At 37.1% G+C, this 27,215-nt stretch overlaps 1 protein-coding gene across 1 annotated transcript in view; it reads left to right on the top strand.

Moving 5' to 3' along the window:
- Nucleotides 1–27,215, top strand: part of ESR1 (estrogen receptor 1) — a 153,992-nt gene that overhangs the window by 63,067 nt on the left and 63,710 nt on the right. Inside the window, 1 exon segment of the mRNA XM_051801657.1 lies at nucleotides 15,837–16,027. Within this exon segment, the coding sequence (XP_051657617.1) occupies nucleotides 15,837–16,027 (191 nt within the window).

Raw genomic sequence — 27,215 nt, 5'->3', positions numbered from 1 at the left:
AACTTAAGGTGGTTTCCTCTTCTACTTTCACTTGAGACATGGCAGAAGAAACTGATCCCCACTTCAGTAAAACCTCCTTTCGAGTAGTTGTAGAGAGTCTTCTCAAACTAAACAACCTCAGTTCCCTTAGCTGCTCCTCATAAGACTTATTCTCCAGACTCTTTGCCAGATTTGTTGCCCTTTCTTGGACTCACTCCAGCACCTCAATGTCCTTTTTGAAGTGAGTGACCCACAACTGGACACATGATTTGAGGTGTGGCCTCACCAGTGCTGAGTACAGTGGATGAGGCCTGCTGGCCACAGTGTTTGTGATACAAGCCAGGATGCCATTGCCCTTTTTGGCCGCCTTCTTTGACCATTGCTGGCTCATGTTCAGCCAACTGTTAACCAGCACCCCCAAGTCCCTGTGTGCTGAACAGCTCTCAAGCCACTCTTCCCCGAGCCTGTAGTGATGCATGGGGCTGTTGCAACCCAAGTGCAGGACCTGGAGCTTCACCTTACACAGATATACTTTTGAATATATGGACTATTTGAAAATCAAGCATTAATTTTGGCCATATTTATACCACAATAAGCCTAGATGAGAACCTGATGTTTCTTCTAACTTACTTCTAACTCTTCCCAGAGCAGAGGTGAGGGATGCATTGCCAGCAACTGCCAGCCTCTTGCTGCTTTCCAGTCGAGGCTTGGACTGGACCATGGTGGGTTAATAGGTTTGCTGTGCCAAGCTTAGTGCAACATCCACTTCCAACATTCAGCTGTATGCAACAGAGAATGTTTTGGCTAGAAATGTGTAAATAGATGATCTTTTTGCAGAAGTTAGCCATTAAAGAGTATTATGCAACAAAGAGAAGTTGAAACCTTTCACTTGTGAGAAGCGTGCATATCTGGAAAATAAATATTCAGCAGGAGTTCCTTGTGTCTAGTAGATTGGTATTAAGTGTCTCCCATGTGAACAGGTGATGTATTTTTAAATGTCATGACAGGAGTGCACCTGTTGTGTCCATAATACTGTACATTTAATTCTGAATTAATTTGTCTCTCTACTATACTTTTTCCTTCCTTTGTAATTTAAAGACCAGGAAGCAATTACAGTCTACCAACAATAAAAAGTGAGAAGATTAATGAGGTGGCACCTCTGAAGCACTTGAACTTATTTGCTGTTGCTGTGAGGAATAAAAAATGACACAAATAAATGCCAAAACAAAATACAACTTCTTAGCGTCTTGAAAAAAAATTATCACCAACACAAAAGGCAAGTGGATATATTTCTCACAGATCTAATTTCTCACACACTGTTGCATAATTTACCCAAAATATGTGTCAAAAAGCAGTGTTGCAAACATATGTGCAGTTGGCTACATCGGTGTATTTTCTGCCTTTCATGAGCATTCTCTTTGCTTACTATTGATTACATAGCATATGCAAGTTTATCTGTGAACATTCTGTGAATAATTTAACTAGTTTGGGATAATTTAGATAATTTGGATATATAAAACTTACTATTTACTATTTGGTGAGTACTGATGACTGAGGCACCTGCACATGGAGAAAGATTTGCATTCTACAAGTGGGAAGAGAAGATACAGAGGAATGAGGAGTAGAACCCAGTCCGGTTTTTCAATCTGCTATTTTAATACTTTATTCTGTTGTAATGTAACCATTAGTCTGATCAATTGAAAGATGTCACTGAAGGAGTTTTTCTTTCCCCTGTCACATTTCTGGTCACAATTCCTGTGGCTGGATTAGAAAGCTAGTGTGATCACAAAGTTGGGTTCCTTCTTTCTTCACCCTGCATTTTCTGGCATCCTCCCCTGTCTCAAGTCTTGTGACTTTGTGTTGAACAGCATTAGTTTGCTACTCTGGGCCTCAATGTCTGTGGTCAGAAATAAACGGAGAGCAAGACTGCCTGTTCGGCAGCAGTTTACAGTTTCTACTTTTTGGACATGAAGAAAAATGACAGCCTTTGTAGCCTTTAACCCTAAATTTTCAGAAGTGATATCTAAGACTTACTTAGAGAAATGCTGAACATTTACTGCTGTCCTTGGGGGAAAAGAGAGCTGTAGGATCTAAGAAATTTTGAAAATCAGTTTGGTGGGAGTGTCTCAAATTGTAGCCTTTATATAACAATCAATTCAGGTTCTAATTTTTACTATTTCTTACACAGTTCTGAACTCCCCATCCCTGAAGGTGTTCAAAACCAGGCTGGATAGGGCTCTGAACGACCTGGGCTAGTTGAAGGTTTCCCTTCCCCAAGGGAAGTTGGAGCTAGGTGATCTTTAAGGTCCCTTCCCCAATCATTCTATGATTCTATGATATTTCTAGCTTATGTAATTTTCAGTTTATGGAGATCCTCTATGATAAATGTAATAGATCAGCTATATTTCATGTCACTGTGTGTCAAGCTGATCCCCATGTACGAGGAATATGCATCCCAGAAATTCAAATGTGACTTGAAAGTATAACAAGTGTAACAGATGGGGGAGAAGCCCATGGCCAGGTGTAATCGATCAAAGGGCAGGTGAAAAAAGCATGACAGAAGGCAAACAAATAGCCAGTCTGAAAACACGTTGTACTGCACCAGTATGGGATCAGTCACTGCAGACAAGGACTGCATTTCACCTGCAGGGATGGGCTGCTAAAAATGGTCACATCACTCAGATGCTGTCAGGCTAACAGAATACCTGTTCTTTGTAGCTGTTATATACTTCCCTTCCTATGTTAATAAAAATTACTAATGAATTATGCAAAGTTTCAGTCTTGAGCAGTCTGGACCCTATTAGGGAAAATGGAGACCTTACAGTAGCATACTTTAGTTTGTCCTTTCAGTCAAAATGGAGGCAAGATGGATACACAGAAATAAGATGCCTTACAAAATCTTGGTAGTTTGTGGGGAAATATTGCTCCAGCGAAGTACTTGACTCATACTTGTCCTGTGGAAAGTGATGAATTCAACTTTGCATGCCAATTCATTCTGTGAATATTCATAAACAGGAAACCAGGAGATACACATGCTAGAGTTAGGAACACAGCAGTGGAGTCTGTCAATACCATGTGGCCTACTTCTTAGTTGTGTCCTAGCTTTATAAGGTACCCAAAGCTGCCCACAATATTCAAGGTGAGGTTGCATCAGTGCAGAGCAGAGTGGGAGAATCCCCTCCCTTGACCGGCTGGCGATGCTTTGCCTGATGGCCCCCAGGACACGGTTGTTCCTTCTGGATGCCAGGGCACTGCTGACTCAGATTCAACTTTCCATTGACCAGGAGCCCCACGTAACTTTCCATGGCACTTCTTTCCAGCTTCTCATTCCCCAGTCTGTACAAATAACCAGGGTTGTCCCATCCCACGTGCAGAATATGGCACTTGCCCTTGTTAAACTTTGTGGAGTTGGTGATTTGCCCAGTCCTCTAATTTGTTGAGGTCTCTCTGCAGGAGCCCTGCAGGACTCCACAAGTGACAGGCCACCAGTCTGATGTTACTCCATTCACTATTACCCTCTGGGTTTGACTCATGAACCAATTGCTCACCCACCACATGATGTGTTTATGCAGCTGTGTGCTGGACATTTTGTCCAGAAGGATCCTGTGAGAGGCAGTATTGAAAGCTTTACTGAAATCCAAAAAGGTTACATCAGCTAGGTTCCTTTGATCAATTAGGTGGGTTACCTTGTCATAAAAGGAAATCAGGTTTGATAAGCAGGACTTTCCTCTCATGAAGTTGTGCTGGCTGTGACCAATGCCTGTGTTGTCCTTCAGGTGTTTTTCAATAACCCACAGAATAATATTCTCCATAATTTTAGCATAAATTTATGTAATTATTAGTTTGCTTTGATGAAATTGGCTTAAGCACAAATGGGTCTGTATGTTTAGGAACTATTTTTTTCTTTCACTGAACCCTAAACCGTGCACCTGTTAGTCCAAGGAACTGTGGAGGCTCTTTTCTTAGGGATTTCTGGTTTGGGACAAGAACAAGGAGCTGCAGATAAATCATATTTTCTGGGGCAAATACACAAGCATTTTTACATACAGGTGTCAAATCTTCCCAAGTGACTTGTTCTTTCTCTGCTGCCCATATCGTGTCTTTAGGCTTAGCACCCATGCCTAGCCTTTTTTTTCTGTATTCTTTCTGGCAGCTGGTACAGAGTTGCTTGTATATGGCCTGGGTGTTTCTGTTTGGGAAAACATTTTTGTCTCTTCTCTCGCTGGTTCAAGAGGTCTGCATGCACTTTAATGAACTTTGGTGACTACTTTAAGTAGTCTTTTATTTCACCAGGGTTTATTTTACTGTGGCCTAGAGCCCTCTGATTTCTTTGTTGTGACCATATGTGGCTGTGCCAGTGTTTTGTTTCAAAAGTTCATTTGCAAATACAGCATACCACTTAAAGTTATATTTTCAGTTTAAGATTTCATTCTGAAAAAATGTCATTTGAAATCCTAGATTGATTTAGGTTGGAATTTTTGAAACAATGGTATCAATTTGTTATACAAACTGCATTCCTATATAAAAATTTTTTGAGGTTGATGTTAAGAGAAAATTTAAATATTGCAAGTATTTCTCTTTAAAAATATCTTGTTTAATGTTGGCTGTTGAAAGATTTTCCGAGGAATTTAATGAAGCTATGAATAATTGCTTAAACTTAATGTGTGCATCTGAAATATTTGGAAAGAGGGCTTGCCCAAGTATAAAAGGAACACATGAGCGCATAAAAGTAATATAAAGGCATAGTAAGGAAAGATTTATGGCTGATTCCTGTGTTTTTGCTGGCACTTACCTTTGAAATAGTCTGGAGGTAAGTGTAAGAATCTGACAGCACTTCCTGAAATACCCTTTTCCAATCTATTGAGTGCACTTAACCTTTTCCTTCCAGATGGTTGTATTGTGCTAATTTATCTGAACATTAAAAAAAAAGAAAAAAAAAAAGGAGCCTAGTGACTGGGTAACCCTAAAGAATGTTTACTAGGAATAGTGAAACCTGGATAAAAGACTTCTGTATATGTTATAAAAGACTAAACTTCAACCTTTTCACAAAAGCCATATTATAATCCTAAAACTCCTGTAAGAAATGCAGGGTTCCAACTTTTCAGCGGAGTCTTCAAGGCTTAGTATAACCTTAGTAGAGACAAAGTGACTAGATATTTCTAAACTGTAAAATGTACACCAGAGATTGTTAGCTGAAACTGGCCTTTGTGTTTGTTTATGCTTTCAGCTTTTCAAACATATTTTATTTCTCAGATTGTTTACACTAAAGTGAGATGTGCTTCCAGTGTTTGCCTGCTGAGCCCTCCACTTTGGCACACTTGTGGCACAGCTGATTGCCACACTCAGGCCCCTGTTGCATCTCTCCCCAGAGCCACACAACCACACACCAACTCAGTACTGCTGCCAGTAAATCGTATCTATGCAGTGCCCAGAGGCACTTTGTCTGTCAGTAGGTTTTTCTTCCACTTTAGCATGCAGAATGAGGTTCCTCAGATTATATAACTTCATATAGCAGAATCGTTGGGATTGAGGGTTGGTGTCAGGGGCAGATAGTGCCCAGGAAAATCTGTACCTGGCAAGAGTTAGAAATGGGCAGAAAAACCCTGAGCAAGTTGGCTGGTCATTATTTTGGATCCTTGGGAATTGGATCAAAATATTTATTCCACTGATGTATTTACTCAAGGAGTAGGGGATCATCCACTGAGCAGGGATTCAAAAGATACATCAGAACAATAATTTGCAGAGGTTTTACTCCGAAGATCATACAGTACCATTAATTTTTAAATAACTGAAAGTTATCTGCCAATTGTTTTAGGCAACAGAAATTTGTAAATGAGTCACTTGAAATGTATGTAAGAGAACATTTCTCTAGTGCTGCTTACCCCAATAGAATCTGAAACATTAAATATTTCTCAAATTCACTAAGGGTCAGTGCAGTATCCAGCCTTTGGGAAGGAGAAAACTAATGCACAAGTTCGATAACTGGGGAATTACTAATAAGGAAAAAGGACCGCAGAATAAAAAATAGTCTAAGTGGTAGAGAAGATCATAAGCTAAATACAAGTCAACAGACTAATCTTCTGCAGAAAAGGCAAATTTTATTCTATGAACAGAAAAATATATGAACAGGTCAATATGCTTTTTTGGGAGAGATTGGCAAAGTCTCTCAGATTTTTATGCTCACTAAGAGGCAAGCAAAGTCCTTACGAGAGCAACAAGAGGGCAGGAGAATTAGAGAAGAGACTGAAAGAAAGGCACAAGGCAGAGAAGTGGCATGCAGGAATCTTTCAAAGGGAAAATGTGTACAAAGAGAGCAGCATCTGAGTTGTTCTCTGGGTTAACTGGAAAAAGCTGAGGGCAAATGAGCCTAATTTCCAACAGAGAAGACTTGGGCTGGCCATTGGGTAGTGAAGCAGCAAACAGGTCACAGAGAGGTGCTTTATCATTGGAAATGTTGTAAGAGCAAGTTAAAAAAAGTTCCTGCCTGGCAAGTCTAGATATACAGTCTTTTAAGCTCTGCCTGTGCTGAATGCTAGTATATAGTGGTTGCAGACTGTGTAATTTCTGTGGGTCTGTTGATGTCACACTGAGACTGCAGGGCAGTTTGACTACTGTGTTGAGATCGCAGCAACTTCTCCCACGTAACATGGCAAAATAGTACCTATGGATGTATCTGTACATTCTTTTTGCTTATTATAGACATGGCTTTTTCTTTGTGAATGTGTATTGCATGAAAAGAAAAGTTTTACTGTTTGAATATCTTTTTGTCAAATATTCTTAAAATCGGGATTTCTGCAAAATGAAAGTCCCACAGTAAATGTTTTTTCTTCGAAAATTGTAAGAGAGAAATTTTCTCTTCTGAACTTTAAAGAAACTAGATTTCTGTGCTGATTTAAGTAGTCTTCAAAATATTAATAATAGGACAATGCTTTTTCTTGTTTCAGAAGTGAAATTCTGGCACAAAATATTGTGGCATTTATCAAGTCTTACGGCTTGCATGGTATCTCTCAATTGGTTCTTCAAAGATGTGTTACTGGCCTTCATTGTATCTCATGGGAAAGGTGTCCTGCTACACAGAACATCTGGCTATGGGGGGTGCTGATGTGATGAAGGCTTACCTTCTAACAGTAGCAGTCCCATTCCAGAGGAGAAAAGAGAGAATTACAAACCATGTAAGGCAAGACCCTGTACATAAATGAAATTTCATAGCTTTAAAAGTGCTATAAAGAAATATGTATTAATTTGAGTTTTTTATTTATATATTTTAATTCTATTTGGACTGACTTGGAACTTCATAATTTTTCTTGTTGATAGTTCATAGCACTTATAATAAACTTCTCATCACAATGTTGCAGAAATTTTAGATTCAGCCTTGGTAAAATATACATAGTTATGTCCTTCTATGATTAGCAAGTTATATGTGGTCAAGAAATGGCAACACTAAGGTCCGACAAATCTTCCTTAGTTACAAATCTCAGTATTTGGTTGTGCAACTGGTGGGTCAGATCAAAGGAAAAAAGGATTATATATCAAGATTAACAGCAGCTAAGTAATCATGGCAGACTGAGTTGCTGGGAGTGCAGAGAGCAGAAGAGTGGAACCTTCCTCATGAAGAAAATGAGTAGTGACAGAGGGAGAAAGAGAACTTTGGATGAAATGCCTACAGGAAGTCTAGGCATGAGAGAAGTAGCCAAGCAGACTCAGGTCAGGCACCAGAGGAGGGGAGTTTGTCCTTTCTGGACAGGGAGACTGAGACTGGAAGGAAAAGCTTGAAGATGAAGGTAAGTGTAAGAATGGGAAAAGAGGGGCTGGATGGGCCAAATGAGAGCAGCTGACAAAGAAGAGGAGGACAGAGCAGTCATGCCACCGACTGTAGTGACAGCAGCCTCTGTGTACTTACTAGCTTTTACTTCTTCTCCTAAACTGGAATAGAATAAAGGACTTGTAGCATCACTACAGCAGTTAGCAGGTATCACTGGCATCCTTTCTCTGCTGCTGGTGAATGAGAGTGATCTGCTATCACGTGCTGTGTAAAGGCAGGTGAGATAGTGAGAGGTCCACCATGACCCAGCTCTGCTGTCTGTGACTATGAGGCAGAAGGCTAAAATTTTTGGTTTTCTAGATGTCCTCTTTAGAAGATGAGAAGCTACATGCAGAAAAAACATTATTTGCAAACTTGTAGTTTTAATAAACCCAAGCCAAGGTGACCTGCACAACTCTTATTTGGTCCCTTTCTGCCTTTGTGATTATTATTATAATAATAATTTCCATATTTATAATGTTATCATATGTGGGCTACTCTTCCAATATACAAAAAGGATCAAGTCTAGAATGTGTCATGCTTATATAGTGAAATATATAAATTCTCTACTCATTTCTTGCAAAGGCTGGGAACTAAAGAAAGAAAGAGGCAAAAATTTCAAGTATTATTATGTGGACACAGGTGATTGCTGGCCTGAAGAACTAAATTCTCTGTCTAATTCTGCCACAGATGCTTCTGTAAAGTTCAAAAATCATTTAAATCAAACTCTTCACAAGTATTCTTTTGTTGTATTGTAATTTTCTTTGTGCAGAATGGTAGTCCTACAGTCTGATTCATGTAAGTGTTGAACATTTACCCTTGCAATTGCAGACAAGGAAAGTAGCACTCTGAACGTTCAAAATGCTAGTTAATGGTGAGTACTTAAAAACTCAGGTTGCCCATAACTCAGTATATACTTTTGACCTTAATCTCTCCCAGTCTCATTTTTTATCCTTTCAATGCAGAAGAGTATTGGAAAAATACATTCATTAACACTTGTCAGCTGCTAAATTGCTATAGTGGCATAGAAATACTGGAAGGAAGTTAATTCTGAATTCAGATAGTGTGCTGATAGTAAGGCACCAGACACTGAACAGTCAGAGGAAAAAACGTCAAAGACAGAATAGCGCTGTGAGTTGCAGTTTAGATTCCAGTAACGCTGAGAAGCAGAATGAAAGAGAACCAATTTCTCAGTATTTATGCCAAAAATGTCTTTGTATGAATTTAAATTTTAGACCCATTGAAACGAGAAATAGATTAAGTTCTATCTTCTTTAAATCCCTTCCCTCACTCCCCTGCCATCCCCAAAAAAGCTTCCACATTTTTCAGAAAGTTGGGCAAACTGCTGTGTTGTCAAGGTGGCCAGCTGCAAAATTATTAGCTCATTATATAACCACATGGGAGAGAGAAGTGTTGAAAACTTCCAAATTCAGGTATTAGATACATGAACGAGGAATTTCCCTCCCATTAATCCCCTCCCATTAATCCAACCTCCAGGAAATGTGACTGAAGGTGTCATGTACTGCACAGTGACCATGCATAGACACACTTCTCTGGACTAATCCAGTCTGCAAATATTAGTGACCGATCTGAGAACAAAGTTATATATGTCAAAAATGAAGCTTTAAGAATGCTGAAAAAATATACAAATGTATACTGACTTCAGAAGAGAGCTTTAGAAGATATTTTTCTGCACACATGGTGCAGTTTAATTTTGGCATATCCAAATGTAGCATTTCAATCACTCTTTTTAAAATTAACCAGAGTTAAGAACGAAGGAAGATGATAAAACTAATACCAAAGGAAATGTTTGATTTCATGTCAAATAAGAAGTTTTGACAACCTAAGAAGATAAGCTTTTGTTTTCATGTTGACAGAGCCTGTCTTCAACATTGCCATTACTTGATCAACACTGAGATATTTTGCATAAGTTATTTTATTTTAGTTACCAAATAAAATTTTATTTTATTCTAATTCTAAAGAAAACATTTCAGTGTCATCTGATTACAAAATGCATTTTCTGATACATTGTGAAATACTGTCAATATTTGAAGATTATTATTCAACTTTCATATAACTTTTTTTCATTTTTTTTTCTTACATTTTTCTCCAGTCAGTTATTTTTTTTTCTTTTTCTTGCACCGAGACCATCAGTTTTCAACTGATATCCTTGTCATTTTTTTCTTAGTTGACCTTCACATATCTCTTCTGTTATTTTTAAAGTAATTTTTCATAGTCTCTTCTCGTTCCTTTATGTCAATATTTCCTCACCTCATCTATTTGCTACATCAGCTTAGTGTTTTCTGTGCAGGTAGTCCTGTTGAGGTGTCCCTGCACTCACCCTGAAGGAGAAGAGAAGATATGAATCAAATCCATGAAATGAATGATATGAAGTGACTAGCGGAGCTTTTCTCCAGCGGGAAGGTCTCGTCCTGCCTTGTTGCAAGTGTCAAGGAAGCTGCTATGCAGCTCTACTCTGCTGGCCTTTCTAGTTCTACTCTGTATTTCCCTTGGTGGAAAGACTTGTGAAGGCACAGGGAGCTGTCAAGGATGTGGGAAAGAGAAGAGAAGGAGCTGTCCAGGCAGTCCATTTAGAGGTATAAAGTACAGGCAGCTCTTTCTCATCCTAGAGCTTATTTTCACCCAGGAGTGTCAAAATTTCACAGCTATGTTTATCTCAGGTAGAACTGTAGGTGAACTTAAATCATGTTTAGTGACATAGGCACTAAGCTGGAAGGGACATAGTAATTTTCTGAGTGAAATTCTTATTACTCTTGGTTTTGATCTGGCACCCAGAGACATTAACTTGCTGATGATTGGGGAATAAACTGAGGCTAGCGGGGCAAGAAAGGCCTGCATGTATATTTGTTACTTAAACAAGGCCAGGGCACAAGTACAAACATCAGCATGATGGCTCTCACTGCTGAATAGCTTCATGCTTCCAGGCACAGTTTGGCCAGGCTAAGTGACCCTCTCCCAAGGCGTGGTTCAGGCAGGAGGTGTGCAAGGGTTCTTCTTCAGCAGCATAGATGAAACCATCCCGTTTTGATGAGGAACAGAGTTTAGCTGTGTGAGTTGAATGTGTTCATAGCCATGGATCAGAAATCACTGGCAATCAGGTCCCAGGGTGAGCCCTAGCTGATCTTTATCACTGGTATCAGCCAAGGAGCAATGCTGGCTTCCACTCATGTTGCTGGAACCCACCCTCGTTGCTGTAGCCCATCTACTGCCAATGATGGATTGGCATGTGGTTACCTCCCAAAGTTCTATCTAACCTAAAATACCCAGTCCATTTGATATACAACTCCATATAAGGCTTACTATTTCCATTGTCAAGTTGTATTTAGCTTAAATACAACCCTAGACATTTAGGGATCTTTTTTTTTTTTTTAAGACAACGCTTTCATTTGAATGGCATATGATTTTTTTTCAGATTCACTGGAGCTACTTTCTGAGAGTACGGTTTTGAGGTCTGTAATGTACTTGGAAATTTTCTGTTTATTTATGTACTTGATCATTGCTATTGCAGTACGTCTTAAGATGTCTTCTAAGTATTTTCAAGCACTTAATTCTGTTCAAATAATCCTTCATAAATATTTTGCCCCATATGGAAATTCACATTCTAACAGCCGGTTAATCTCATATTGGAAGGTAGAATGGTATTATAATAAAAGTATTTGTGCTAGACCTTGACTGCATTTGAAATGGCCTTTGGTTTTGAGGTTCTTACACTGGGAACTTCCATTCTAGTAAAAAAGATTTAGCATCTGCAAATTAAAGTTTCTGAAAGTTTATGAAAATAAATTCAGAAAACTAGAATTTCTCAAGGTGTCTCCTTTAACTGCTTAAATAACTTTTCCCTTAAGCCCTCCTACTATGAACTCTCTTTATTTCTGGGGTTGTGAATAAATAGGACCTTACCTCAGTGTTGGGTGGATTGTATACTGTGAGCTATCCTGAATTCATCCTGCCTGCCAGTCAGATTACCTTGATGTAAAAAAACTTAGTTTACATTACAAAATTTTAATTCTGTTATGTACACTTTCTTTTTGTCTTGCAGTCAGCATGGGGTTAGTGAACTCTTGGCTCATTCACAGTTGCAAATTATGAGTGAATGTATAAAGTAGAGGTGTCTTGTTTGCTAACACATTTCTTGAAGAGCGGGCTCAGCGTGAGATAAGTGGAAAAACATGAAAGTGACTGTGGAAGACTAGTTTGTGCTGCTCTGTAGGTTCCAAACACTTTCCATTTTATGTCCACTGTGTTATTACAATTGGAAATCAGCAGTAAATTCTGAGAGTTTTTTGCTTTCTAATCTGTTCTGTTTTGGTGAGGGCCTTGGAGAGAGGGTTTTAACTGGACTTTTTGATTTACATTTTTCTTTAGTTACATAGTTGACAGGAACTTTTGTTTTTTTTGTTGTTGTTTGTTATTTTTTGCATAGATTACAAAGGAAATTGTTGAAAAGGTTCTGTGATTGTATTTTGGGAATGATGATCTTACCAACGTTATTAAAGCTGGGTTATGTTGTTGTACTAGGTTCTTCAGAAGACTAACCGTTGGAACCTAAGTGAAAAGAGGATAAAGAGCAGACTGTTATTTTTTTGTCAGAACACAGCATCAGTGGTCTGTGATGTACACTAACTAGCAATTGATTTCTGGATGAAATCTGATATTATTTTGATTTAGCAATCTCTGTGTTATGGGGATACTCTTTTCACAAAAAGGTTTCTTCCTCACCTACTCTAATAATTAGTAGACTTTATTACCAGCTCTTATTCCCACTTTATAAATGCAAAGATGTGGTAGGATGTTATTTCTGGGGAAGATGAGGTTAGGGGTGTTTTAGTTTGCTTTTCACTGTGGTTCACCAAAGCCTGAACGTGCTGACTCTGCAGGGCCAGTTTGCAAACCGTTGCCCAAATGGTGCTTGAGTGGCAGTAATTCTGGGGGTGGGAAGCCAGCAACGTCATCTTTAGGTTCATTTTGCTTTGTGAAGGTCTGTGTTAACAGAGTTATAGTGCTCTTTCAATGTAACAAGTTTGTGTGCAGGAGTCCAGTGGAGACCTCAGTGAAATATGAAACACATGGGGATTACGGGCAGGTGTGAGCAACAGCACTGCTTCCCCATCTGCCTCTGGTCCCTGGTATGGCAGACCCTGTGTTGGCTAACAGAGAGGGTGCTGTCTCATTGCTTCTGACTGCAGCCTCCCTCTGAAACAGTGGCCTCATCGTGCGACTGAGGATGAACAGAACCTGCGGAAGAGACTCACCACAGCGTGGCAAAATATCTGTCTTCCCTGCGTCTTCCTTCTTAGTGTTTATGCAGCTTATTTTCTTTGCAGTGTAGATATTAAATGAAATTTCTTATCTGTTCTACATTGGAAAAAGCTTTTTTTGTTGTTTCAGGCCATTTTCGTGTCATATTTTATTCTTAAACATAATTTTAGTAAAAATGTATTTGCAAACCTAGTCTTAATCTGAGCAAATGTTCTGAAAAAATGAAATTTTAATTTATCTGGACTGATAAATCAGGGATGATTGATACTTTTTGATATTTCTTTGTTTCGATTTTACTTATTAAAGTGTATTCTTTTGTATCCAACTAGGAAACCAGGACTGCTTTAGCAAGGGTGTGTGCATGTGGGATGTTGGAAAACTGCTACATGCCTGCAAAAATATGTAATTTTTTTGAAACTTGAAATTTTTTTTGGTACTGTTTTTTAAAGTGCTTTTTAAAAAAAGGATAACATTTAAACTTCATAAAATTGTAATTTCTTTCACTTCTTATTGATGTGAAAATAATTCTGGGAACCTTGTGTAACATGCATCTTTGTATCAGTTTTGAAAAAATAATCAAAAATTAGGAATATCAAGTCGTCATGCGTACCTATTGCTTGCTGGTTTACTTCAAATATTTACAACATTCTTGTGGTTATATACACCTAAGAATATGTATGCTAAAAAAGCTGCATTGTGATTTATTTAAAGTTATACTGAAAGAGGTGATATAGCTGCAGGGAGGGAAGACTAGGGTGGAGAAGATAAAAAATGACAGCTTTGATCAGTGCTCAGTAGAAAAAAAAAGAAGTCAAATAAAAGAGGCACTGAGATAAAGCAAATTTGAAGGAAGATTCAGGACCCTGAGAAGAATAAAGAAAATACCTAGGTCTGGTGGGCTGGAAAAGGTAGTTACATGGACAATATATGTGTTAACATAACAATTGATTTATGAAATTGTTTTAACTTTTTACATTTCTAATTTTTTAACATTTTAGCATCTAAAATATGCAAGTATTTCTTTTCCCTCCTTAGTTTCATAGAATCATGTTGTCATAATTGTGACATACTCCAGTTTTCCTGTCTCACTAAAAAGCAGGAGTTGTGCCATGTCAGAGCTTCACCATTTACAGTTTCTTCACTTCTCCACAGTCCCAATTAAAAAAATAAATATTTAAATAAATTTTCAATATTAGTTGATGTATAAGTCTTGGCAAAGAACGTTTGGTTTAAAAAATGCAGTTTTCCTGAATATGCCAGCAGCAGTTTCTGCTATCTAACATGGTAAAGCCTCCTGTTTCTCTAATTGATATATTTTCACTGAATAGCTTTGCATTAATATCATATTCGGGAACAGAAATGATATATACAAAGTCTCAAAGGTCTGGCTGAGAGAACATGTGAGAGTGTCAAGGTGCTTTTGGCTGGTAGAAAGCTTTTGGGTGTTGAGTTGTACTGCAGCAGGTGTCAAGGTACTTAGGCTAGATGAGAGAGGATAGTTAGACATACCTAGAGAAATCAGAAAGCTGCTGGGGAACACAGGTTTGAAGCAGGAAGATGTGCTTGGCATGAAATGTCTTGGTTCATCAAAACGCAGGAAGTTTTGCTGTGCTGAAGAAGGGAGTAAGGCAAAATTAGGTATGTAGGAAGAAATCAAAAGAGAGTCTCCTAGGCTCAAAACCAGAATGTGTTTGAGGAAATGCTGGGACTCTAGGGAGATATGAGCCACTTGTTTACTAATGAGTAATTAAAGCATACATGGCAAAGTGGGTAATTACTGTAAACAGTAGGATTCTTCATGCTTTAGCTTGTCTAGTGCTGTCACACCCAATGGTATTTGTCTCATGGACCATCTGTAGTGCAGACTCCTATTGGAAAGCATGTTTTGCAAGAATTGTTTGCCTTCCAGGGGCAATCCCAGAGTTCATTGCTGGTTCCCTTGGTAATTTCACATCCTCTTACCTTTTTGAATACTGTATACCATGCCTGCTGCAGCTACCCATAATAACCTCTTACCAGGTTCACTAGAAGTGAATTCATTGTCATTTACACTGTTGATTTGTTTGGTTTTCATTCAGCAGCACACTGCACATGTGGGTTCTGTCGTGCATGTCTAGTATGTCTAATAAGTGTAATACACGTGTAGTAGCATGTATCATTGAAACAAAAATTCTTTGGCAACAATTTTTAATACCTCCTGACTTTTTTTGTGCTAAAACCCCTTCTTAATTTTTATGAAAGTGGTATCGTAATAAGAATAGGGACTGTTTTATGCAGTATTAGTCTTGACAATTTAAGTAATGTTTGCATCTCTAGTTGGGGAATAACACTTGAAAATAGCTTGGTTAATAATTTAAGTGTATATAATATAATAATTTAAGTTAATAATTAAGCTGATTCAAGTGCAATCATTAAGTGATTTTTGACTCATATTCTCAGACTAGCTGCTGATATTGCAGTCATGTTAAAATCCTTGGGCAGGAGCAGGTACACAAAATAATTCTGTTTTTTCTTATTCCATTGTAATGTCTAGAAAAAACCTGATTAATTTATCTAATAGCTTTTAATTTTTTCAAGGTACAATGGCCAGTAATTTCAGGTTGATTTGTGAGAAATTCCCCTGTATTTTACTGATTCTGCACCTTTCCAACTAGAAAAGGAGAGAGGGTGATAAAATTTTTTTTTTCTTTTTTTCCATCTGTTGAGTCTTAACCTTCCTGAAAGAACTGTGCTTGTTTTTTTGTTTGTTTGTTTGGTTTTTTTTTGCTATGAACAGGCCAAGCTCTGATAACAGACGCCACAGCATCCGGGAGAGGATGTCCAGTGCCAGTGAGAAAGGGAGCCTGTCCATGGAGTCCTCCAAAGAAACCCGGTACTGTGCTGTCTGCAACGACTACGCTTCAGGCTACCATTATGGGGTCTGGTCTTGCGAGGGATGCAAAGCTTTCTTCAAAAGGAGTATTCAAGGTAATAAACTATTCAAGTGAGTCGCCTTTATTCTTTACTCTTGAGGAAACTGAAGCTACTTGAGATTGCAGCCTGAGCCCAGGATAATGACATTTATTGGGTTTTCATTAGCAGTTGCTGTACTCTCCCATATACTTTTAGCTCTGTATTTGATGAATACTTCTATCAGGTAAATAATAGGTTATTATTTAGTCCAGCATCGATGAAGGAAAGGAAGGCTTCTCTGTGTTGTCCTTTCTTTAGGTATGTCTGACCGTGGAGGCAGTGAAAAATCGAATTTCAAAATCCATATTGGATCAGGATGACCACTTACAGGCTATGCATATCTTTCCTTTGTGATCATATTCTTATCCAAAGCAATTTTTTGAAAATTCCTTGTCAGATGATAAATTCCTGCTGGTTGAATTATTAATCTTAATTTAACCAGATGGTTCAGTTCAAATCTCAACTCCTTGAAGACGTTAGATGTCTTTTGAGAACCAATATTGAAAAGGACTGATGAAATAGCATTTGTCTCTGTCAGCAAAGGAAGGCTTTGAACTATACACAGATTGGTTTAGTACATGGTCTTGTCATGGCTAAAAACATAAGTGGAGTAAAGGGCATCTAACAAAAACGGTGTGAATTACTGTGACAAGGATAATTCTTTATTCAAATGGCTATCCCTCTGTGGAATTAATGCTTTTTTTTACTTTGTTCGACATTTCTTAATTTGAGTGAGAAGTAATTATAATTCTACTGAAAATGCAGGTACTGTTCAGTATCTAAGTTTTATTTTGGAGAAGAAAATAAGAGAGTTCTTCCTTTCAAACAGAAAATTGGTAAACTGCTGTGCTTTACATAGGTTTCTATAGTTTTTTAAATCTCCAGGTGATATGTGGGCACAGAAATTCCTGTTGCTCCTTTTCTGAAGTAAACATAGTGAGGAATAGTTTTTACCTCATATTGCAAGGTGTGATTATTGCCTATTTTGTTGCATGACTAGCACTGAGTTGAGTTAAATAAGACCTCAAGCATTCAGCTCAGAATTTTTCCTGCCTTAAAGAAAGAAGTGAAAGACTGGCTTCAGGGTAGAGATTGATGGAATTATTTAAATGTCAATGATAAGTTAATAGTTATTCATATTTCTGCTTTTTCAGACACAGTGAAATGATTTTTAAAAAAAGCAAGTGGTTAGAACCAGAGGTTAATAATAAATAACACTAGAGGAAGAAAGGGTGAAATGCTTTTCTCTTAACATCACAGTAATTTACTTTAACTTGTGATGTCAGGAGAACAGCTCCCTTAATGTGTTTTTTGTTATTTTTAGTTTTCAATTCCCTTGACCAAATCAGAATTATTCTTACACTTTTGAAATTCTGTCCTTGTGCTTGAACTGAACTACAAAGTCACAACAAAGTGGAAACTGAAATAGTCTTAAGCAAAAGTAAGACTTACAAAGTAATTGTAGAGCACAGATGTTCAGCTTTTGGGCATTATGGAAGAAGAAAATAATCTGATTGTTTCTTTGAGCTCTATGGTTCTGCTGTCAGCACTTGGTGGTTTTGCCCTGCTCTCCATATGGACAAATGTGGTCCACCACAATGGAACTGTCATCTATTTGAGCTACAGTAAAGCCTAGTTAGTAAATTTACTTCTTGCTACGTTTATATACTTATCATAATTTTTAAGTAGTCAGGCTTTTAAGTTTTAAAGCTTAAGTTTCCAGTATCCCATAAAATGCCTTTCTTTATCTTTAAGTTGTGTTTTCTCTATGTTAAGCTCCTTGCTTCTTGCCCTATCCCTTGTGGGCATGAATAAGGTTTATTACAACAACCTTTTACATAGTTAAGACTGTTATCATATCTTTCCTCAGTCTTCTCTTATTTCAGACTAAACAAACCAAGTTCTTTCGGTAGAACATGCTTTCTAGACTTCTGATCTCATTTGTTAAACTCCTCTATACTTTTTCCCATTGATCCACCTCCCTTGTGATTAACAGTTATTGTAAAAATGACATCCAGTATTATAAATGAAATGATTCAAGAATATGGGTACTTATGAGAGAATTCTGATCACTTGATCACAGATGGTATGAAAGGTCCTTTGAGGAACTTTTAAAGTCATAGATACCCAGTCTTGATGAACTAAGTATGTTTTGAATTTTCTACTGGATTTGGAAGAGATCTCCAATTGCTATTTCAGCAATTACACATTGTCATTGGACATATATCCAATTTATGAAAATGACAGTAATTTTTTGATTGAGAATAGATGTAAAAATATACATTTACCTTGCAGATGATAGTAATTTTAAATAGATTGTGATCAGATAGCTAGGAATGAATGCTACTTATAGGTAGGTGTATATATAGAAGTGTATGTGGACTACATATTGTTGTATATATTTGTGATTTATTATATATACTGCATTGTATATATGTTGTACATTCCTAAAAAAATCAGAAAAATTTCCTGGAAATCATATGATTAAACAGTATTGAGGTTCACAGGACTTGTTTGTATAAACAAAAGTAATGCTTCCAGCAAAGATTTTTGGTTTTGTTTATAGTGTGTCTTTCTTCAAATGCAAGATAACTGCACAGCTCTTACCTCTTCTTTGCTTACCTATATTTCTCAATACATATATAGGTGCTGGGGTGATTGATCATTTCAATACTTTTCAGCAGAGATTTCATAGGAAAATTGCTAGAATGAATTTTGATGGCCCTGAAAGACTGTAGTCAAACATTCTATATAGTTTTTAGTTAGAACCACAGGAAAAAGTAAGGATAGACATGAACAAGCTATATGTGGTAATCCATTTCCTTTGTGTATCTGTTAATGATATCTGAGGTATCTATACTTACTTGCATAAGTATATACTTAAATTTTGTGAAAACTCACATCTGCGTTGGAACTTACCTGAGGTGAAGATAGGTAGCTTCATTTTTTTCCAGGGGAACTGGAATATGTCTGGTAATATTTAGTGAATTTTAAATGCTAAGGTGATTTTCTCTGCTGTCAAAGAGTTAAAGCTTAAAAGGTGACTTGAATTAGCAACTGTCTCTATATGTGCAACTTTTCAGTTTTGTTTAAACAACAGATGGTTGGTAGAAAACCTCAACTCCCTCCTGAAACTGCCTATGTCAGTCTATTTTGCTAGTTTATGTCCCAGAAGTGATTTGGGAGCTTGTTTTGAGAAATCTCAGTGCAGGTGGATATCATTGTAAAATCTTTCATGGGAAAGAAAGGTCATATGACATCAAGAATACCATATTACTTTGTGATAGAAGAGTGCTTTATTCTTCACCCAGCATATGTAGCCTTCAGGAGTGTACTTGGTCAAGTGACTTGATTCCAGAAGCATAACAAGCAATCACATCACAGCACACTGTACTTCTCTACTAAAATATTTATGGATTTTAAGAACAAAAAGGGCTTTTAGATAATTTAGTCTGTTCTTCTCTCAATATAAACTTTATATGCTATCCGTCTACAGAGCCCAGTAACTTGATGGAATTGAGTAGTTTACAAGATGCCCAGCCATTATCTATGGGCTCAAGAACTTTCTTACAATGGAGGCTTATTCTAATGATTTGTCCTCCCATCTGCTAAAAAATTATACTTCTAGGGTGTATTACTTTGGGTTTTACATCACATCCATGAACCAGACGTAGTAACTACTATCTTTCTCCTGTGGGAAGTTCTTAGAAATTAAGTCATTACAATCAAATCACCTTGATATCACTAGTGAACTAAAATGTTTCAGTTTCCTTCTGTATATATTTCTATTTTCTGAGTCCTTTATCTTTCTACCTTTTCTGATTCCGCCCCACACCCATAACATCCTGTTTAAAATTTGGATTGCAGAACTGGATGATGTATTTCAACATCAGCCTCACAAATGCCATTTACAAATTAAAAATCCCCTTGTGACTCACGCATTCTTTCTCCCTTATAATTTTCTTGTTTTTTTGGATAGCCACCAAAATGTACAAGCCAGGAAGGAATTACTCATACTATCTCTGGGGTGCATCCAACATATGGGGGGCTGTGAGCCCCCAGTGGGAACACAAGGGATTCAGAACAAACAAGGGGTAACTCCTTACATTGGAGAGTTTCTTGAATTCAGAAGTGCTGAAGTATTTTAGAAATCCTCAGTTCCATTTCCTCTTCATAAGCCCTTCTGATGTTTTCCAGGTGCATCTTCTCTGCCTTTGTTTACAGCTGTATACTCAGACAAAAATTAGGTATATTTCACAAATATTCAGCTAAAAATTACTAAATCATGGGAGGCATTACCAGTCCAGCAAGAACAGGTTGGCATCTGAGAATGGATGGCAAGAACAGGTTGGCATCTGAGAATCAGATTCCCATGCTGAGGGATTCCAGAGGCCTGCCTTTAATGTCTTGATCACCAAGATATAATGATCTTCAAAGTGTAGGAATTCTTGAAGCTGGAAGTATTTTACTTTTGTGGCTTGAACATGGATTTTAATTACCAGTTATACCTTCTGACCATCAAGTAGGAGAGTTTTGGCAGTCAGCTTCAAGTGTTATCAGTTGTTTGAATTTCACAGTGATAGAGCTGTACTTTGTTGAAAGTATGTAATGTGAAGAAGGGTGGTAATATATACATATTTTCATCTTAGTTGGTGAGAATTTTACTGGTAAAATATGCCTAATAAGTGGGTGTTTAGGTAATGGTGCAGTGCAGCAATTGTCAATTTGGGAGATTTCTGAGGTCTTCCCTTTAATTTTCCATTATTGTCTTTTATTTTGATGGTATTTTTGTAATCTGTTTTATAACAGCTCAGATCCTGCAGCCAAGAAGGCAGAAACTCCCTACTAAGACTGCTTGTACATTGGTACTATGAGTTGTCAGCCAAACTACAGAATATGGACCTAAGTGAGACTAGCAGCCAACAAAGAGGGGGCTGCAGATGGGTATCTAGTCTCAGAGTGGAAAACTCATGGTTACAGTTGGAGTGCTAGGAGACTGTTGGAAGTTTGAAGGCTAGAAAATGTGTATTTGGAAAGTTCACCTGGGTTTAGCCACTCACGGTTAGCGAGATTTCTCTGGAACTTCTTTTTATTTATTTTTATGGGTTTAGTAGTTTTTCTCCAGTGTCCCTTGAGTTAAGGGATGTGCTCTGATCATTGTTCCCTAATTTGCATTTTAAATTTCAGCAGTCTAATTGATGATGTTGTTGTTTCAGAAATTAGGGTGCTATTGAAAGGTAAGAGTCAATACCTCTTTTTTCCTAGTAAGACAGTTTTGAATGTGGTAATTTTCTAATGAGTTTTAAGTGCAGTGTTCAGAATGGATAAAGTAGTGACTTAAGATGTATCCAAGATACTTCCTCATTTTTCATTGCCTAAGAGAGTCATAGGGTTGCAGTGGACCTTGAGCTCTAGTCCATCTTTCTGTTCTGTGATAGGATCAGCTGCTGCCAATTCCTTTGTATGTTTACTGAACTGCTTTTTAAAACCTGTAGCTTGATCCAATGTTTTTTTCTCCTTATCTTTGAAGGCTACTATGAAAGTTGAATCTTCCTTCCTGCAGTAACCTGCAGGAATACTGCAGTAACCTGCAGTAAATAAGCTCATCGGTTATTTTCCTGTCAGTCATACCACATAAAACAAATGTTCTCTTTCCTTCTGCAACAGCCTTTAAAGCATGGAAGATTGCTATTACACTTGAAAAAAACCCCTATTCTGTTTTGTCTAACCCAAAGAAGCAGAGTTTATTCAACATTTTCTTATAGGTTTAGTTTCCTAAACTTCTAATCTTCTAGTTGCTCTGCTTTGGAGATTCTCCACTTTGTACTGTTTTCTTTTTTTTTTAAATGTGATTTCCTTCTATATGGTGTTTTACAAGTACTGAACAGAGCACTAGGATTACCTTACAAGCCCAGCTGGTGGTATTTGTCTACGTGCATCACATTGTAATGTTTACCTTATTTACAAAAACATCACACTCTTCATAATCAATAATCAAGGTGTGATGCAGAATCAACTCAAGCATACTTTTCTGGAGAAGAAACCACTTATTTTCTATCTTGTTTTGTGAATCTGATTATTCCCATTTTAATGTAGAGGTTTGTACCAGTCATTACTTTTATGCTGTTTTTTCCCCATGTGCTATCTACAGTTTGCCAAGATAATTTGTAATTCTTATTCTGTAGTCTACTGCAATTTATTTCTCTGTCTAACAGAGTAGTCTGGTCTTTTCTCTGTTCTTCTAACACATATAAATGTCATTTACAAATGAATAACATTTAATAGTATTAATACTCCGGATCACTACCTATCAGTAAGGAAAACACTTTATAGAACTGGATTCGGGGCAGACACTATGGAGCCTCGTTCAATATCAGCTTCCATTGTAACAGTGAACTCTGATAGTTCTTCCCTGAGACTGATTTTCTGAAATCATCTAGACTATATTTTCCTAACTGACATATGAAATGCCACCCCAGGCAATGTTGAAAACCTTTCTGAAGTTGGGCAACACACATTACCAGAGAGTAGAGAACTCTCACTGATTGTTATCTGATTTTATAAATGATCACTGGTTCTTGCACTGCCAGGTCCAAAGCTTTTCCCACCTCCTAGACAAAATTTCTAGCATTTAGAAGCTGTACTTAATGTATCCTGTATTATCATCTATAATGGAGTTTTATTTCCTCTAGAATATGACTGTTGTGCCATGTCAAGGAACAAAAATATCTTAAACAGTATTGCATGTTGCAAGTGTTTAATGGATATTTCATTTGGAAACTCACATTATTCCTAGCTCAGGGCTGAGCCTGTCAGCAGTTCGAAATATCCACACAGAAGAAAAAAAGAGCTTTACATTTAAAAATTGCAATAGAACATGTATTTTTTGTCCAGCAGGAAAGTGCTTAACTGTTCCACTTCATTTTAGAGACTGTGACAGGAAATATGTTTTTGTAACCTCCTTTAACTGAGGTGGGTTTATTAATTTAAAATGGCTCCATAAGTTCCACTCCCACAGGCTTTCAGACTTTCTGTAGGTTGAGTTGTCCATTGCAGTCACTTTTGAAAAGTGGAAATCAAGCTAGAGAAAACTGTGTCAAGTAACTAAAATGATAAATGTACTGGAAGTGCATGACATAATTTATTTCCGAAAGGAGATTATTAACAAGCTTTATTTAAGCATGTGTGCTAGTTTGGAATTACTGTAAAAGAACTAGAGTGGCAATTAACTGGTGGTATAATTTAGTAGCAGATGCAGTTAAATTTATTGCCTGAATCTTTTGAATAAGATGATGTATTTCTCTCAAAGATTTGATTTTAATGAATTTAATGAGTTTAATGACAAACTGTTGAAGTAGTTGGGCTTCCTTTGTTACAAATAACACAGCTATTCCCCACTTTAAAATGTGGCTAGACATATGCAGGACAAGAGATTAAGATGTGTTAGTTGACCCTTCTCTTCTGTGGAGCATGGATGGTATTATGGTATGAGCAAGCAAAATCAAGAATCACAGATATATATCAGTAAATTAAAGAAGAGAATAACTAGTTTTACTTTACATGAGAAAGCAGTACATAGGCAGAAAATGGTCTTTTTCTGGTCAAAATACTGATGTCAAAGAGTAGAATAATAATTTAACAAACCAGCAGTTGACTGTACTGAAGTTTCAGTTGCACAGACTTCAATGCAGAGAAGTCACTGTGCTTAGAAATGCCCGTGTCCACTGCATGCTCTGTGCAGTGAGAATCCTTTATCACACCCCTCTTCTCCCCAGTAAAATAAAAATATTTGAAATTTCTTTGCAAGGGTACTCTGAGGATAACTACATTACAGCTCCTTGAAAAATACATTATACCAGGAACTATTCAGGTACTGAAGATCCAAACCTGTTGTTATAACTGGAATAAAAATGCACTTATATTAATTTTCTTGTTGATAAGGATTGTATATTAAGTGCACAGGAGTAATTTGCGATACCTTTAACTTCTTGGCCTCTTTATATTAGTTGTGGGAGTTTTCTGTAGTAGAATTCTACCCCTTCCCATTTTAGCTCAAATTATCTGGGAAGCTAAAAATACAAGAGATTCATTCAAAGTCTATGGGAATAAGACGGCCATGTGTTGCCTACAGCTCTCTCTGAAAATGCTTTTTGTCTCTGGAGGGATCATACTGAGATGGTTGTGAGTAATACATTGTGGGAGCTTTTCCCTTTAACACAGCTGTTGTTTTAATCATGTGCCAAGGATTTAAAACAATTGTGATTTATTAGCTAGGGAAATAGAAACTTGATGTTACACTCCTTGCCAGATTTTGTAGAGATAGGATCTGTATTTTCATCTTTTTTTATTTGTCATGAAGAAAAAATATACTTTCTGTTTTGTTACCTTGTCTAAAATTAGAAACATTGGAGTGGAATTGTGGTAGAAGTAGACTTTGCACATGGTATCATAATCCTGAAGTAGTAGTGAAGCACCAATTGAAATTTTAGGACTAAGGCCAATAATATAAACTTCAAAATTATCTACTGGAATAGAAAATATAATTTTATATTTATAGATTTATAAAGTTAAATAGTGACTTTTTATAGGTCATCCTTTCTCAATATATAAGTTCATGCAGTATTATACTGGTCAGATGACAGCAGGTTTGGTATCCTCATGCAGTGCCCGTTCTCCTTCCTTCTTCATTTTTCCTGTTAGTATATGGAAAGGTTTAAGGAAAGGTCAGTATCATAATCTTTTGGCTTGAATTAACTGCACATGTGAGCAGTGCTGTGCATACATGAAGACACTAGAAGGCAAACACAGTGTGGAAGCTACATGACATAGTTGAAGGACATAATACAATTGAGTATATAGATTTTAATCTTTCCTCCTTTCTCATTCTTCAGTAGTTCTGTGATTAATGTGTGTCAACGCTCTCAGGCACATGGTGTGATTCTTGGGGATGGTCCTGGGCAGGGCCCAAAGTTGGACTTGATGATCCTTGTGGGTCCCTTCCAACTCAGGATATCTCATAATCTTTCTTTCTGAGGTATGTGCAAAAGGAGGACTTCCACACTGGATGCAAATGAAGTATATTTTACAGTCTTCTAGGCCCTTTTCCTTACTGTCACATGCACTAATGTGTTGCTAGTTTAAAACCAGAAAGAAGATTAATCTCCTCGACAGTCCTGGGTAGCTGCTAAGAGAACCCAAGTTCCAACTCCAGAGACCTTGTCTGAGGGTAATTAAACTGTGAATTTAAGTGTCTGTGCTTATAAAGGAATTAGGCATAACCTTCTGTTCGGCTCTGAAATCTGTTAGGAAAGAGGGGGATTTTAAAACTAATCAGTGCAGTTTTATTGGGGCACTTTAACTTAAAATTGGTGTAGATTTTTATTTTAATTCATTCAACATTTGTTTTTACTGGGTTAGCATATGCAATGTCCAGGTGCCTTTTTTTTTCTTTTTCTTTTTTTTTTCTTTTTCTTTTTTTTTTCTTTTTTTTTTTTTTTCTTTTTCTTTTTTTTTTTCTTTTTGCTGTTAAGGTAAACCTTCCACTTACTAGTGAGGCTATTCTTTTCAAGGTTTATTTTTTCAACTGCAGTCTTCCCACTTGTCACTTGCTTGGCACCTTAAGGTGTGGATAAAATCTACACTCTAGCCTTCCTTTCATCCTAGCTGACATGTATGAAAATGTTGCTAATTTCACAGAATAGCACCACAGAAGGATCTGGTGCTTCCAAAGGCAATGGCTAACCTCGTAGCCTTATGCAGATAGATAAAGAATAGTTTAAGAAATATGTGTGCCTTGAGGATTGAAAATAAAAGAATCATTAAAGGTAAAGTGCATATTAGTAAAAGGATAATAATTGTTACTGACTTTTTCAAAATACAGGATGAGTCAATGCAACCATCACAGTTTAGGTGTCACACAAAATTCACATGACAAAAATGTTCCTTTATTGGCTTTGTAAAGTTGTCATTAAGCATTCTAAAGCTGACACACCAGCATATTGGTTTCTTTAGTTCATTTTTTTGTACAACTTTTGTACTGCTTAAGCTTACCATTCCCTCCAGCTAATCTTGGCATTTATTAGAATATAATATGGCAAATGTTTACACATTTAAGAAAAAAATAATTCTGTGTTAATTGCTCTTGTTCTATTAATATGACCCAATATATCCTAATATATTCCTTTTTTTGCAGCCAAATTTTACAGTCTTTATTCTGTGAAGTCTATCAAGCACTTTGAAAGAACAGTGGATTGTCTAGACAGCAGATCATGCATATGCAAACACACTAATTATGATAGCCTTAAAATTGTAAATTCAAGATAAAGCTCTTCAAATGGAAAAATATGATGATATGAATGTAGGAACTGTAGCTCTATTAAAAATAGGATGATTTTATGTACTAGTCTGCAAACCAGGTGCCTATTTCCAAACAAAGTTTGCATAAGGAAATATAGATTCAGAGCAAAGGAGAAGATTATCACCTACATAAGCACAGCAAAAAAGGATGGCCATCCTGCTGATATTGATTCTACTTGATTTTTGGTTTTTGCATAGTCGCTTCTTTTTTTTTTCTTTGGAGATTTGAACATTATGAGCATCAGCCAGTTCAGCAAAGGCATTAAGCATGTGTTCATCTTTGACCTTAGTGGGAACATTTATCTGCTTATTTTAGAGAGACCTAAATGATGTTCTAAATTATTTGCTGTTTTCAAAGCCTGCAATCATTCACCATGTGAATTTACCTTTTAACTTCACTAGGAAGAAGATTAGCTACTCTGCCAAAGTTTTTCTTTGCTTTTAAAAAGAGTAATTAAAGTTTTCCATCTTTATCTCATGCTATTTCTGAGCTTGGCTTATGAAACAAGGCTGGTGATTGAGGTCAGGTGCTACAGTCTTTTGCTGCTGTTTAGTATGACCCAGTAAAAGTGCATTTTCTTAAAAACATGGCTTTCTTTTTCTGCTTCTTTTCCCTGTAGATAATGCATACATGGTTGAGGCTGTTTTCTTTCTGACTTGATTTTATTTTCCTTACATGTGAAGTTTTGAATCAGATATAGAATAGTCTGTATCCCACCAGAGGAACTGAAAATTAAAATGGTCTTTCATGCTGCGTTGAGGTGATGTTTCAGTTGTGCCTTTTTACCTCAGTCCTGGAGTGAAGCATGTGGGTACATATTTTTCCAGAATTGTGCTATTCTGTCCA

This window comes from Manacus candei, unplaced genomic scaffold, assembly GCF_025592945.1.
Source record: "Manacus candei isolate 608988 ecotype Guabito, Panama unplaced genomic scaffold, ASM2559294v1 h1tg000052l, whole genome shotgun sequence".
In the NCBI taxonomy this organism is placed as follows: Eukaryota; Metazoa; Chordata; class Aves; order Passeriformes; family Pipridae; genus Manacus; species Manacus candei.
Note: the sequence above shows the minus strand (reverse complement) of the source record. Positions and strands in the feature narration are given on the sequence as shown.